At 38.0% G+C, this 15,244-nt stretch overlaps 1 protein-coding gene and 1 non-coding gene across 2 annotated transcripts in view; one reads left to right on the top strand and one right to left on the bottom strand.

The window, feature by feature from the left end:
* The window catches only part of LOC109403813 (uncharacterized), a 171,699-nt gene extending 159,814 nt beyond the window's left edge, over positions 1–11,885 (bottom strand). The window contains exon 1 of the mRNA XM_062852821.1: positions 10,422–11,885. Within this exon, the coding sequence (XP_062708805.1) occupies positions 10,422–10,510 (89 nt within the window). The 5' untranslated portion in view covers positions 10,511–11,885. The remainder of the gene's footprint in view (positions 1–10,421) is intronic.
* Positions 11,886–13,599: 1,714 nt separating this feature from the next.
* On the top strand, positions 13,600–13,675 carry Trnav-gac (transfer RNA valine (anticodon GAC)). The gene has a single exon. It is a non-coding gene; the product is annotated as a tRNA-Val (tRNA).
* The last annotated feature ends 1,569 nt before the right edge of the window (positions 13,676–15,244 follow it).

Genomic DNA, 15,244 nt, shown 5'->3' with positions numbered 1-15,244 from the left:
TTTGCGACTGTAAAAATGAATATACGATTTCTACGATTTCATTCACTTCGTATACGACGCAAGTGTGACGCAAACGATCAATATACAACATTGTTATAGTTGTATACGATTTCACCGATTTTCATCATACCTTTAGGTAGCAAGCTCGATTTAGCAGATTCATATACGATGTGAAGCGACGATTTCCGCGATTCAAAGAAATCATATATACGATGCTAGCGAACTTGCAGCTTGACACTAAGAATGTATGTTTTTTTCACGATTCTATCCGATTCTGTGCGATCCTACCGATAGTATCTCGCACTTTTTATGATCGGAGACGACTATATGAAACAAAATCGCAATTGAAATTTAAATTGACATGAAATGCGATTTTACGCAATCATTGTCATCAAATATACATATTATTATACAATTCTGATTCAATATATGAAAATATACGATTTTTTCCACACAATGATTTACGATATGTGGTTGGCTGGGAAGCCCTTAGGCGCAAGGGTGTCCCTGAGAAAGTCATCGGCATCATTGAAGCACAGTATAGGGCATTTTCGTACAGAGTACTGCACAACGGTGTCTTGTCAGATCCCATCCGGGTCGTTGTTGGAGTGAGGCAAGGATGTATAGTACATATGCATTGTATACTATCACCGCTATTGTTCCTCATCGTATTCGACGAGTTCCTGGTAAGCGCGATTGATCACGAACCAATTCGTGGGTTGCTGTGGCAGCCCATTAGCATTAGCCTCGTAGCATTTCTTCACAAATTCGGATACCCCCCTATAAATGACGTAGCTTGTTAAACACCCCCTCCCCCCTCAACATTTTTTTATTGAAAAAACGCAAAGAAAATCGAAACTTTGTTCTGACATCAATTTTAACGTGTATGTTTAACGAATACTTATTATGAAAAATAAAACAACAATATAAAGAAAACAATGCAAACTTCCAGGTTCAGATCGCCTTCATCAAGACCATAGATGCAACCAGTGGAGATTATCACCAAAGCTAATGACTCAATAAACCGCCCATCGTTCTGCTTGATGCCGAAGAACAGGATGTTGAAGCTCCCACCGCCAGCACCACGCTAATGCTGAATACATAAAGTGAGATTTTTTCAACGTGTTGTACAAAATACAACAGCGCGATCACTCGAGGGTTAATCTGTATTGCAATCTGTAAACTGTAATCTGTTAAAAATATCAAATTGGTTTCATTTGAATAAATTGCACCATGACATTTGAACTCCTGCAGGGTTTCTTCTAAAATGCTTTCAGCATTTCATTCTAGAACTCCTCAAGGAGCTTCTTTTGGGATTCCCATTTTTGAGAATTCCTTCCTTTTTAACTTCTCCAACACTTCCTTCAGGGATCCCTCCAAGGATTCCTTCTTAGTTTCCACCAAAAAATCCTTCTGAGATTTCTCCGGGAGTTTTATTTTCTAGGGGTTTTTAACCGGAATTACTTTTGATATTCAATCAGAACTTCTTTCTGGGTTTCCTAAAGAAGATTCTTCCTGGATTCCTCCAGGAGTTCCTTCTGGTTTTCTATCAGGAATTCCTGTCGGGATTGAATCAGATATTCATACCGAGATTTTTCTAAGAATTGCTTCCACCATTCTTTCAAAACCCTTACGGATTTCTCCCATAGTTCCTTCTGGAATTCCTCCTGGATTTCTTTCTTAGATTTCATTAGGAGTTCTATCTGGATATCTTCCCAAAAAAAATCGGGATTCCTTGAGAAATTTCTTCTGGGATTCCATCAAAAATTTCTTCCGTGTTTTCCACAGAAATTGAACCAGGAGCTCCTTCTGAGATTCTACAAATAGCTCCTTCTGCGATTCTTCCAGGAGTTTATTCAAGATATCTCCAATAGTTCTATCTAGAATTGCTCCAGGAACTCCTCACGGGATTTCTTTAGGGATTTGTCTATGATTTCTTTCCAAGATTCCTCCAAGGGTTCCTTCTGATATTCTTCTGGAAGTTCCTTCAGGGATTCCTCCAAAACCATTTGGAATGTTTTCAGAAGTTTTTTTTAGGATTCCCAGTGAGAATTCCTGTGGAAATGTTATCCTTCTCCTGTTGGGAAAACCTATGAAGAACACCATGCGAAATTCCTTACAAAGCAGCTAGAGAAACTACTAAAGAAATTGTTGTAGAATTCATTCGAGGAAGTCCTGTAGAAACTATATAAGGAACGCCTCGAATAATGCCATAATGCCAAAAACCTATTTTTTTTCCTTTGCAGCCTTAGCGGTATGCAGTGCCTTATAGCAAGCAGCAAATTATTGATCGTAAGAAGCATTTGAGCGAAATTGAAATTTTTCTGCGTACACAATACATTATTCCTTAAGCAGGATTTCGAACCATTTTATCAGATACAGTTGTTGCGTCCGATAGCTGCATGTATTATGAAAGGAAGCCGGCATTTATATCCATTATTTGTTATTTGTATTAATGTGAATGGAAAGAGAAATCATGCAATATGTTTTTTCTTCGATTAACTAATACTTAATGCAAGTAAATTTTTTATTAATTACGAAATACTTTTTTCAATAGGCTTAGTAGAAAGCTACGTAGCATATCATAAACCCCTAACCCCCTATCGTCACACTTCGTCACAAAATCACAAACACCCCCTCCCCCTCCCCCTAAAAGCTACATCATTAATGGACGACCCCTTAGAGGAATGTTATGAAGTAATACCTGAAGGACCTTGAGATGCAATTCAAGCAATAATATTTGACAATCTGTTGGAATAAAAATATGAATTTCTAAAGGAAAACCATGGAGGAATTTCCGAAAAAATCTCTGAATCATTATAAAAAAATACCTAGAATTAAATATGTTGAAAACTAAACATTTGGAGAATTCTTGCAGAAACCCCTGAAGAAATTCCTAGAAAAATTACTTGAGATAATTCTGAGCAATAACAAAGAATTTTGATTTTGGAAAAATCCTTCAGAAATGTTTAAAGAAATACTTCAAAGTTCATAAGCATGTACTGAAGCAGCAATCATTTAATGAATTTCCTATAAAATCTTTTACGCATCCCAGGAGGAATTTCGAAAGAAATTTATGAGAAAACCCATGGACTAGTTTCAAGATCAATCTTTTGAGAAAACTTTTGAGAAACTCCTGAAAAAGTCCTACGGAAAATTCCTGTGGGAATTCCTGAACGAATATCTGGAGGAATCCCTGAAAAATTTTCAAACAAATCTTTGGACAGGGATGCATTTGTATAGGATACTAAGAGGAATGTTAAGAAATCCTGAGAGAATCATCTTTTTGTTAACATTCCAGATTAATTTTATAAATTTACAAGAAACCCCCAAAGGAGGTAATCTGGAGAATTTTCTGGAAATTTTGAAGAAGGATTCTGGCGAAACTCACAAAAGAAATTCCAGCATGAATGTACCTTTCGCGATTATCGCATAAAACAACAATGCAGGAAAGGTTTTTTTGCAATTTATCATCGTAATAGGCTGTTTTACCCTACGCAAATCTGACAGAAAAAGGCCTACTTTCCCACACCAAATTAACAGTGCTGTAATGGTTCATTACAGAACTGATTTGCGATGCGTAATGAACCATTACAGCACTGTTTTCAGTTTTGGTCAACTTCTTGATGCTTTCTGGACGCAGTTTTGAAAAATTGTGACAACTGCACAGTATAACCTGTTATGATCAGATTTTCTTGAACAAGGCTATGAACATCAGTGTGCAGTTTGATGAAAAAGTTTTGTTTAAAACTATTCTCAAGGGTAATTTATGAAATTGCAAAAAACGTTGTACGCAACTCGGTGCAGAACTCGATTTTTCCAGCACTCGTCGTAATTATCCAACTCGGCAAGCCTCGTTGGATAAATGTACGACTCGTGCTGTAAAAATCGTCATTCTGCACCTTGTTGCGTAAACTACTATTCCGGTATAATTCTTAATTCCGGTATAATTCTTAATTAGGCGCAATAGTAGGCGTTGTTTGCTACTACTCACTCGAAATCAGAATTGGATCACTTCTAATCAGATTCGGTCTGCCAAAAAAGACATAGAAGCAGCCATCGAATTAACATAAAACTACGGAAGGCCATTAGTGTTTCGGAGAAACCTGGGAAAAGTGAACCCTTGCATAAGTGCTGAAAAGTATTACTTTTCAGCACCCTTAAAAGTGCGAAGTTTAATCTTATGCCACATAATTACTAATAGTTATTTATGTAACGAGTTACTTAAAGTTGATTTTTTCAGTACGAGTCATACATAAATACGAAGAGTGCTGAAAAAATCGAGTTTTGCAACGAGTTTTATACAAAATTTCATGCATTGAATTTTTCATAATACAACTTATTTGAGTTGCATAATGTTCATAATGCGTTGTTTTGAACATTATACACATATATTTCATTACGCAACTCATTTCAGTTGCATAAGGAACCAGTTCGGAAAAATTGGCTATTATGATACCAAAATGAGTTATATAAAATATGAATTATGGTACTAAATTGCATAATAGTTATTTATGCAACAAGTTGCAAAATGATGATTTTCGGCAATCCTCGTTGGATAAATGTTCGACTCGTGCTGAAAAATCGAGTTTTGCAACGAGTTGCATACAAAGTTTTTTGTAATTACGAAAAACATCCATTTAGTGCGATCTTTTCTAGTTACACAATTATGTACCAGTAGAAACCACGTGCGCGTGCTCATCGGCTTATCGGCGTAGTTTTTCGTTTGATCAGGTAGGCTCTGGTGTAGTAGGCGTCACCAATGATCAAGCTCCCGTTCTCAAACAGTTGTGCGCGGGTAAAAGCAAAACCAGATTCAGCAGCTGCCTCTACACTTGATTTGTAGTTCGAATCCGAATTGAAATCGTCCTGATTCGGATTCGAGCTGCTCAGTAGATTTAGAGGCAGTGGCTGAATCTACGGAAGGCATGGTGGTAAGTAAAAAGATCGTACGAGCAAAAGTGCCGAAAAGTGCTACTTTTCAGCACTCTTAAGAGGGCCGAAAAGTAGTACTTTTCGGCATACTTGCATTAGGGGTGAAAAGTAGTCCATTTCAGCATACTTCAGCCAACTGAAATGTTCAACTTTTCACAACGTAATTACAAAAAAGAAGTTTTCAAGATTATTATAGTTTTCGGGCGTTTGGTATTTAGCTGGGGCAAATGGTTTTTTCGAGTAAATGACTTTCGGGCGATTGTTACATTTAGGCGTTTATCATTCTGGCGTTTGAAATTCGGGAGAATGTGACAGAACACTCATCAAAATACATCATGCGAAACTGGAAGCATTTCCTCACTTTTTGGTTTTAATTTTTTTTTATAAAATAACGAAGCAATATTTTCAAAATCAGTTTTCGTACACATGTAGAGTATGGATCAAGGTATCTCCTGATTTTTTTTCCAGGTGGAAAATACTTTTTTGTAATTACGTTCTGAAAAACTTCACTTTTCAGTTGGCTGAAGTGTCATGAAAAGCCCTACTTTTCTCTCCTGATGCAAGTGTGCCGAAAAGTACTACTTTTCGGCACTCTTAAAGGTGCCGAAAAATAGCACTTTTCGGCACTTTTGCCAGCACACACTTTGCACTGAATTTCGTGTTATCCGTAGATTCAGCTGATGATTCTACATCCACTCTCCAGCAGTTATACACTCTCGTTCAAAAGTTTGGGGTCACCCCCTCAAAAACATGTCATTTTTTTTAGGCCCATATCTCCGCCAATTTGCGTCCGATTTCAAAACCCTAGGTTTCATTCAAAAGATAATAAGTCAAAGAAACTTTGAACATGATTTAAAAGAAACTTTTTAAAAAAAATTGTATGTAAACTTAACCCAAAGCTGCCAAATTTTCTAAAAAATGAATATAAACTTACGGCAGTGTCGCTGGAAGTTGGGTCGACCAAATTTTAAGGTGAGAGCGGTAATATGACCCATTTTATATTAGCTTTCAACTGCTTTTTACAGAACTTAGCTAAAAAATCTAGAAAAAAAGTTATTAAGTAAATTAATCCTTGATGTCATCGACCAAAAGTTTGGGGTCACCCCTCAATATGACGTATCGGCCAAAAGTTTGGGGTCACTTTCGTAAAACATGGAAAAGTGATTTGGTGATATCTTCGTCATCTATAGTTCAATTTTAATTATTTTTGGCTCATTTCAAAGATAATTAACTAAATTTACGTTTGATGTCTTCAACTTAACGTATTTTACGATTTTTGTATATAAAAATGTTATGTAAAGTTAGCACATTTTACCACGCTTCAAAAATAAGGCAACTTTACGTTAAGTTTTAGTATGTAAATTTCAACAAATATGTGTGGTTCAATGTCTATGCAGTAAGTATCATTCATTTTGTTTCAAATAAGCCAAGAAGAATTAAAATTGAATGAAAGATGACAAAGATATCAACAAATCATTTTTCCATGTTTTAGGATAGTGACCCCAAACTTTTGGCCGATACAGCATTTTGAGGGGTGACCCCAAACTTTTGGTCGATGACATCAAGGATTAATTTACTTAATAACTTTTTTTTCTAGATTTTTTAGCTACAGGGGATAGACAAAATGATCGGGACAGGCAAAATTTTCACTTTTCAAAAAGTGTTCAACTAGCTGTAACTTTTCGAAAAATGCATCATATATGCTCAAATTTTTACTGTAAGTTCATCAACTAGATGTGTATCAGTGGTCCAAAATTAGAAAAGATCGGGCCATTCTCCACGAAGTTATAAAGATTCTTGAAAAAGGTAAAATTATCCGATAGCCAACTTTAAGCTGTTATATCTCAGGATTCAATGATCCGATTGAAATGAAATTTTTACCATTTATGACTTATATAATGAGTTATGAAAAACCATTGACATAATTAAATATTTTTAACACAGAAGAAAATTATAACGATTAGATTATTTGTCTAATAAAACACCAAATTTTCCAAAATATCAACATCGTTTCAAAATTCAAGATGCAAATTATAGTTCATTTATTTTCCCTCTAATTGACTTATATATAAATGTGTTTTGAAGGAAAGCAACAACATAGTCACCAATAAATTGAAAAAGTTTTAGAATGCATATTAAAAAAGGACCAATTTACTAAAAAATCGTGAAAAAATCAAAATCGCTATAATTTTGTCTCTTGTTAAAAATTTCAAGTTAAGTCAAATGTTTTCCAGAGTACATTATATAAGTCATAAATGGTCAAAATTTTATTTCAATCGGTTCATTGAATCCGGGGATTCATTTATTCATTTATTTAGTTAACATCAAATTCATGATAATACTGAATCAACAATTTGCCGCCATAATACTCGATTTGCAGCTGCAGCTCTCCATCCTCGGTCACGCCCAACACTCACCAGATCACGCTCCACCTGGTCCGCCCATCGTGCTCTCTGCGCTCCACGCCTTCTCGTGCCAACCGGATGGTTAGCAAACACCAACTTTGCAGGGTTGTTGTCCGGCATTCTTGCAACATGCCCTGCCCACCGTATCCTTCCAGCTTTGGCTACCTTCTGGATGCTGGGTTCGCCATAAAGTGCAGCGAGCTCGTGGTTCATCCTTCTCCGCCACACACCGTTCTCCTGCACGCCGCCGAAGATCGTCCTTAGCACCCGTCGCTCGAAAACTCCGAGTGCTTGCATGTCCTCCTCGAGCATCGTCCACGTCTCGTGCCCGTAGAGAACCACCGGTCTTATTAGCGTCTTGTACATGGTACATTTGGTGCGGGGGTGAATCTTTTTTGACCGCAGTTTCTTCTGGAGCCCATAGTAGGCACGACTTCCACTGATGATGCGCCTTCGTATTTCACGGCTCACGTTATTGTCAGCCGTTAGCAAGGACCGAGGTAGACGAATTCTTCTACCACCTCGAAAGTATCCCCGTCTATCGTAACATTGCTGCCAAGGCTTGTCCTGTCTCGCTCAGTCACACCTACCAGCATGTACTTTGTCTTAGCCGCATTCACCACCAGTCCGACCTTTGCTGCTTCACGTTTCAGGCGGGTGTACTGTTCTGCCACCGTTCCAAATGTCCTAGCAATAATATCCATGTCATCCGCAAAACATACAAATTGGCTGGATTTCGTGAAGATCGTACCCCGGCTGTTGAGCCCGGCTCGTCGCATAACACCTTCCAGGGCGATGTTGAATAGTAGGCAGGAAAGTCCATCACCTTGTCGTAGTCCCCGGGGATATAACAGCTCAAAGTTGGCTATCGGATAATTTTACCTTTTTTAAGAATTTTTATAACTTCGTGGAGAATGGCCCGATCTTTCTCAAATTTGAACCACTGATGCACAACTAGTTGATGCACTCACAGTAAAAATTTGAGCATAATTGATACACTTTTCGAAAAGTTACAGCTAGTTGAACATTTTTTGAAAAGTGAAAATTTTGCTTGTCCCGATCATTTTGTCTATCCCCTGTAAGTTCTGTAAAAAGCAGTTGAAAGCTAATAGAAAATGGGTCCTATTACCGCTCTCATCTTAAAATTTGGTCGACCCAACTTCCAGCGACACTGCCGTAAATTTCTATTCATTTTTTAGAAAATTTGGCAACTTTGGGTTAAGTTTACATACAAAATTTTTTGAAAAAGTTTCTTTCAAATCATGTTCAAAGTTTCTTTGACTTATTATCTTTTGAATGAAACCTAAAGTTTTGAAATCGGACGAAAATTGGCGGAGATATGGGCCTAAAAAAAATGACATGTTTTTGAGGGGGTGACCCCAAACTTTTAAACGGGAGTGTATGAATCTAGACGACTTTTATTCTGATTCCGATGGCAGTACGGGCGAGAAAGAAGCTGGTGGAGGTACTTTAGCGACTTCTGCCTTTGCCAACAAACAACTGTTTGACAACGGGAACTCGATCAAATGCTACACCATAGCCTACCTGATCGAATAAAAAACTACACTGATGAGCATGGATGCTCGCACGTGGTTCCTCCTGATACATTATTGTGTTGTGAAAATATATTATACTAGATAGGTATTCTTCGTAATTACAAAAAATGTTGTATGCAACTCGTTGCAAAACTCGATTTTTTCTGCACTCGTCGTATTTATCCAACTCGGCAAGCCTCGTTGGATAAACGTACGACTCGTGTCATCATTTTGCAACTTGTTGCATAAATAACTATTCGTTTTTGCAGAAACATTTTTTTTTGAAATTTTGTTCAGAAATGGATTCTGCAAAAACTAAAAACATTTCCCATCTGAAAAAAAATCAGGAGATGCCTTGATTTATACTTTACATGTGTACGAAAACCGATTTTGAAAATATTGCTTCGTTATTTTATAAAAAAAATTTAAAACCAAAAAGTGAGGAAATGGATCCAGTTTCGCCTTAACAGATAAACACATGAAAGGAATATATCTTTTAATATCAGATAAACAACCTCGGAACAAATAAACAGAACAATCGATCATTTCCAAAGCTCATCAGTAAGTATTGAAAACAGCTCCTCCCTTTTCCTTTCTTCTTCACGGTCGCATATAGAAGTAGCATCATGTTTTGCGTGGATCCTTAATCGATTTTCTTTTTCTTCGTATAGCTTAGAATGGCATCGAACTAGGCTTTCAAAACTTTGGTTCTCCAATTTGCCGAAACTTTTTTTGAGGAGGGAGGTTTTTGTGGAATGAGTATTGCACAAAAAGAGAATCCAGACATATCTAAAAAGTTTGCTAGAGATAAGCTGTAAGGGAGAGCAAAAAGTTCACGATAACAGTGAACTCAAGTTCAATTGAAAAGAGCTCGAAATACACTCAATAGATTGATTTATTGGGCCAGGCGATAGAAACGCTATCATTTGGACATACGAATCATTTAGCAGCCAGCGTTCAGAAATGCTTCCTAGGAGTATTATGTTGTTCTTGGCTGTGCATGCATCACTCCTGTAGGGGTGAGTATGGCAGCATAATCGATCGCGTTCGCTATTGTCTCGAGTGAAAATCAAAACAATAGATGCGCGGGTGTTTAGTGTTCAGTATTGTGTTGTTCTTTACAGAGAAGAACATTAATCAAGACAATTAGATGATCGGCATTGAACCACAAAAAAACCCACAACAATTGGTGAGATCTTTCCAATATTATTTATTTAAAAATATTTCTATTTCAGTATATTTACTTTATAACTGCATATAAGTTGAAAATTCGCTATTTTCAACATCCTTTCATCTATTGGAAGATGCTTCAGTTCTGGGCTCTTTCTAAGTTGATGAAGGGATTTATAAATGCTTGCAAGGACTTGGCCAGGTGTGTGGAGCTGAGTGAATCTATGACATTGTAGATAGTAGCGACATCAGCAATGTCAATGGAAATATTCAACTTTGCAACTCCATCCAAGATTTGTGCAAGTATTCATGCTATGCTATGCTACGTTCAGAAATGCTTCCTAGAGTTCAAAAATATATCAGCCATTCTACTAACCTGCTATTTCCACTCTTATTCTTGTTTCCTTTTTTCCTCGGACGCACGATGTGATTTTCCATCCATGATCGTAGTTTGGAGCCGAACATTTTCCGCCTGGCAGAAACAATTTAAATTTGGCTTCGTCTCGGCCTTGCAAAAGACACTCCTCACGTGTTTTACCCTTTTCACTTCTTACACACGATAGAAAATATGCTTCCCCTTCAAAATATTAAGCTGTAACGAAAAGCTATCAGTTTGGGAGATTTGTTTTTCACTCACTTTCACTTTCTTCTTTCTTTTTCACGAGCCGTTTTGTCCCATCGGCTATTTCACAAGCAGAAAAGATCCTTCCAAGATTCTTCCTTTTTTCGTCCCCTCTCGTCCTCTTCACCGCGTCCACAATTCAACAGATCACCCCGAAAGTGAAATATTATTCAACCCCCTCCACCGTAAATTTCGTCGACCTTATCCGCACGATGTTATTTGGATAGCCGCTGGGCAGAAAAAATGACGACGACGGGATCGGGAAACGAACGAAAGTACGAAACAACTCACGGAGCGAAGAAGGTTATTGTCCCGAAATGATTTACTGGAACGTGAGACGACGAGCGACGACGACCATTAGGAACAACTAGGGCACCGGGTTCGGTTCTTTGTTGAGTGAAATAATTTCCTCAAAATGCCTTCCGCTCCACTTCCGACCCCGGTTGAGTAGGTATCTGTAACGAGATGGGATAGAGAGAGAGAAAATGAGAATGATATGAATAAACTTTTTCCGTCAACGCTTCTTTCATCGTCAACGAAGGAATTTTTCATTAGCAGTAAATCAAAAAGCGCTCACTGGTGGAAAGTGGAACTTATGTGACTGGCGTTGGTTGGATGAAGAGGCTTAATGAAACATCAAAATGGAACTGATTATATTTTACATTTGCAATTCTCTATCATTATCAAGCGTGAAGACTAACTTTACCAAGCTTTGTATGTACGTATTTGTAGTTCAATTTGAATAAGGCGCTGTCCATAAGCTACGTAGACTTTTTTTTGGTCATCTCAGACCCCCTTTTTCCCTCCTCGTAGGCTTTTGTTCATACAAATTTTCGAAATTCGTATGAAGCGTAGCCTTCGACCAGGGACCCCCCCCCCCCCCCCCTCAGAATCTCCGTAGTTTATGGACAGGCCCTAAGTGGAAGGCTCACAGTACCATTAAGGTGATACGGGACACCGTGTAAATTTTACTATCTTTCGTCTCTTTCATCATCATTACCCTCGTAACTTTGACGATGCAAATCTCCAGTTCCAGTGGACTAGGCTAACCAAAAACTTAGTTGGTCGCCATGTTTGGATTCCGGACATCTTACCCATACCATATATATTTATATTGCATGGTTTTAGACTCATCTTGAATTTTGAGCCATTATACTGGATTTTAGACCACCATATTCGATATTCTGGTCGCCATTTTTGGAGTCTAGACTTCTTCCCTTGCTTCGTGTCCATATCAAATATACCAATATGGCATGGTTTAGGTGCTAAAATTCCATTTATTTTTTATTTTATTTATTCCACCGTCTTCAGCTGGGCTGCACAGACTGATTTAATGCTAAACTACATACTATTTCTAATAATATTCTTAAAACGAGTTCTACTTATATTAAAGTCAAAACATTCAACATCGTTAAGTGCATTAAAACATCGCTCTAGCGGATTGTTTTGGCCGTAAACTGTATGATGTCGAGCAGTAATGAATGAAGTTCGCTGGCGTGTTCGGCGTGCAGGTACAAAGAACCGCGCTTGCTGAAGAAGTTCCGGGCAATCAATCCTGTTGCAAAGTACATCGTATGCAAACATTCTTTGTAAATACAAGCGGCGCTTGCGTAATGGCTCCAATCTTATAAGTTGACATCGGTCGTTGTACGGTGGCAGCTGCAGCGGGTCAGACCACGGAAGTCTCCGTAAAGCATAGCGAACGAAGCACCGTTGGACCCTTTCTATACGTCCGATTTGGGTTTCCCTATACGGAGCCCAGATTTGAACCGCATACTCCAGAATACTTCGGACAAGCGAACAGTAAACACTTTTTAAAGCGTACGCATCACGGAACTCAGAGGCATTTCGTCGGACGAATCCAAGAACAGCAAAAGCCTTAGCGGTTGTCGAGGTCACATGGTCGTTAAAACTTAGCTTGCAGTCCATAATTACTCCTAGATCCTTGATGGAGTTAACTCGTTCCAGCACTATCCCATTTGCTCTGTAACCAAAAGTCAACAGCGTTTGCGACTTGCTGAAACTTATTAGCTTACACTTGATCGCGTTCAGCTCCATTCCGTTTGAGGCACACCAAGCAGCCACAGCGTCGATATCTTGTTGCAAGGCTGCACAATCCACCAGCGAGCTAATGATCCGGTATATCTTAAGATCGTCGGCGTACATAAGGTGATGTGAGTTTATTCGGTAGGTCAGATCATTAACGAATAACACAAATATCAGTGGTCCAAGATGGCTTCCTTGGGGGACGCCTGAAGGTGTCGGAAAACGAGATGACGCTACGGATTTCAGTTTAACATATGCGGATCTATTACGTAGGTATGAACTTAACCAGGTTATAAGCCAATCAGGGAAACCTAATCGATCGAGTTCGATTCGAGTTAAATAGTCGCCATCTTGAATTTTGAGACGCCATATTGGATATTTTATTCGTCATTTTTGGACTCTAGACATCTTCCCCGTACCAAATATACCCATATTGCATGATTAAAGAGCCCAAACGATCATCAAACAACCGCCATCTTGAATTTGAAACCGCCATCTTGGATTTTAGACCATCATCTTGGAATTCCATCATGTTTGGAGTCCAGATTTCTTCTTCATACCAAATATACCCATATTGCATGGTTATATAGCATAAAACATTAAATAGCCGTCATGTTGAATTTGAAGTCGCCATCTTGGATTTTAGACCTTCATCGTGGATCGTGGACCGCAAATATCCCAGATAGCAATTGTTCTTCCTCTACAAGTGGTTGAGGAAGCGGTGCCTGTATGATAGGCATACAGTTTCAGACAATAAACAAATCGCTTTCGCTCTTCGTACATATGTACAACAGAGATGGTTATATTTGCGGTTTAGGGGAAGATGATATAGATCGATGAGATTAGAATTGAACCTTATGACAACTAAGTTGCCGGGTCATTAATTGGCTCGGTAGCTTAGTTGGTAAAGCACTTGTCTGACGAATAAGGGTCGTGCGTGAGTTCAAATCTCACCTGAGCTGTGGATTTTTTCCCAATTTAACCTATAATTTACCCATCTGTACATATGTACGTTGAGTTATTTAAAATTCATAGTCAAGGATCGCCCATATAGCCGAGGCGGTAAACGCACGGGCATTCAGCATGACCATGCTGAGGGTGACGGGTTCCATTCCCGGTCGGTCCAGGATCTTTTCGTAAAGGAAATTTCCTTGACTTCCTTATGCATAGAGTATCTTCGTGCCTGCCACACGATATACGCATGCAAAATGGTCATTGGCAGAGGAAGCTCTCAGTTAATAACTGTGGAAGTGCTCATAGAACACTAAGCTGAGAAGCAGGCTTTGTCCCAATGAGGACGTTACGCCAAGAAGAGAGAGAGATAGAGAGTCAAGGATCGCCGATTTGAGCGCCCCTTCATCGATATACTCCTGATACACTGAATTAATTCCTAAAGGACTCTCTGAAGCAATTCCTGAAGGAACTGCTGGAACAACTTCTGAAAGAATCAATAGAACAACTTTTGAAGGAATTCCTTCTGAAATTTCTGAAGTAATTCTAGGAATATTTATGAAGTCTTTAAAGATATTTCCGAAAATATTGCTGAAGAAATTTTAGAAGGAATTTAGAAACAAATCTGAAGAAAATGTCAAATGAACATCTGAAAGAATTTCTGAATAAAAAAACAGGAATGTTTCAAGAATATCCAGATGGATTTTCCGAAGAAACTCCAGAAAGAATATCTGAAGAAACCTGGAAACTCCGGGTAACAAATTCTCTTGAGATATTTTTGAAAAAAAAACAAAACTAAAGAAATTCCCCACTAAAAATCCTAAACTTTTTTAATGAATTCCTAGAGGAATCCATAGAGAATTTCCTAGAGATACACTTGGAGGAAATCATGTAAGAATTTCTGAGAAAATATATAAAGGAATACACTGCGGAATTTCAGATGAAATCTATGTGTAAATTTCTGCAGGAATCTTTTTGAATGGTTTGAGCCATTCCATAAGAATCCATATAAGAATCTCTGAAATAATCTTTAGAAAAATCTCTGAAGGAATCGTTGGAGGATTTTCCAAGACTTTCTCAAACAATTTCTGGAAAAGACGTGCCTTGAAAGAAGATCTAAAAGAATGTGAGGAAATCTTGGGAATTTCCTAAGTTATCTCTTGTTGAATTTCTATAGCAATCCTTGGAGAAAATTCTTCAGAGAAAATTTCTGAATATGTAACATTTTCTGAAAAACTCTGGAATAGTTTCTGAAGGCTTCGCTGAAAGTTTTATTGAAGGAATCTCTGGAGAAACTTTCAAATAAATGTCCAAAGAAATTTCTTAAGGAATCTCTAAACAAGTTTTTGAAAGAATCCCTGTAGGTATTTCTGCTCAAATTCATAGATATTTTTAGTTTGAAAAATGGAGAAATTTCCAAACTAAATAGTGCAAGATGGATTAAAAGAATTCTTTGTGGAATTTCTAGAATAGAAGAACTTCTTATCAATCCCTGAAGAAAATTTTCGAATGAAAGCATGGAAGATTTTGTGAAAGCATCCGTGAAATAATTTTTGGCTGAATTTTAGGACAAATTTTCT

This window comes from Aedes albopictus, chromosome 2, assembly GCF_035046485.1.
Source record: "Aedes albopictus strain Foshan chromosome 2, AalbF5, whole genome shotgun sequence".
NCBI classification, from domain to species: Eukaryota; Metazoa; Arthropoda; class Insecta; order Diptera; family Culicidae; genus Aedes; species Aedes albopictus.
Note: the sequence above shows the minus strand (reverse complement) of the source record. Positions and strands in the feature narration are given on the sequence as shown.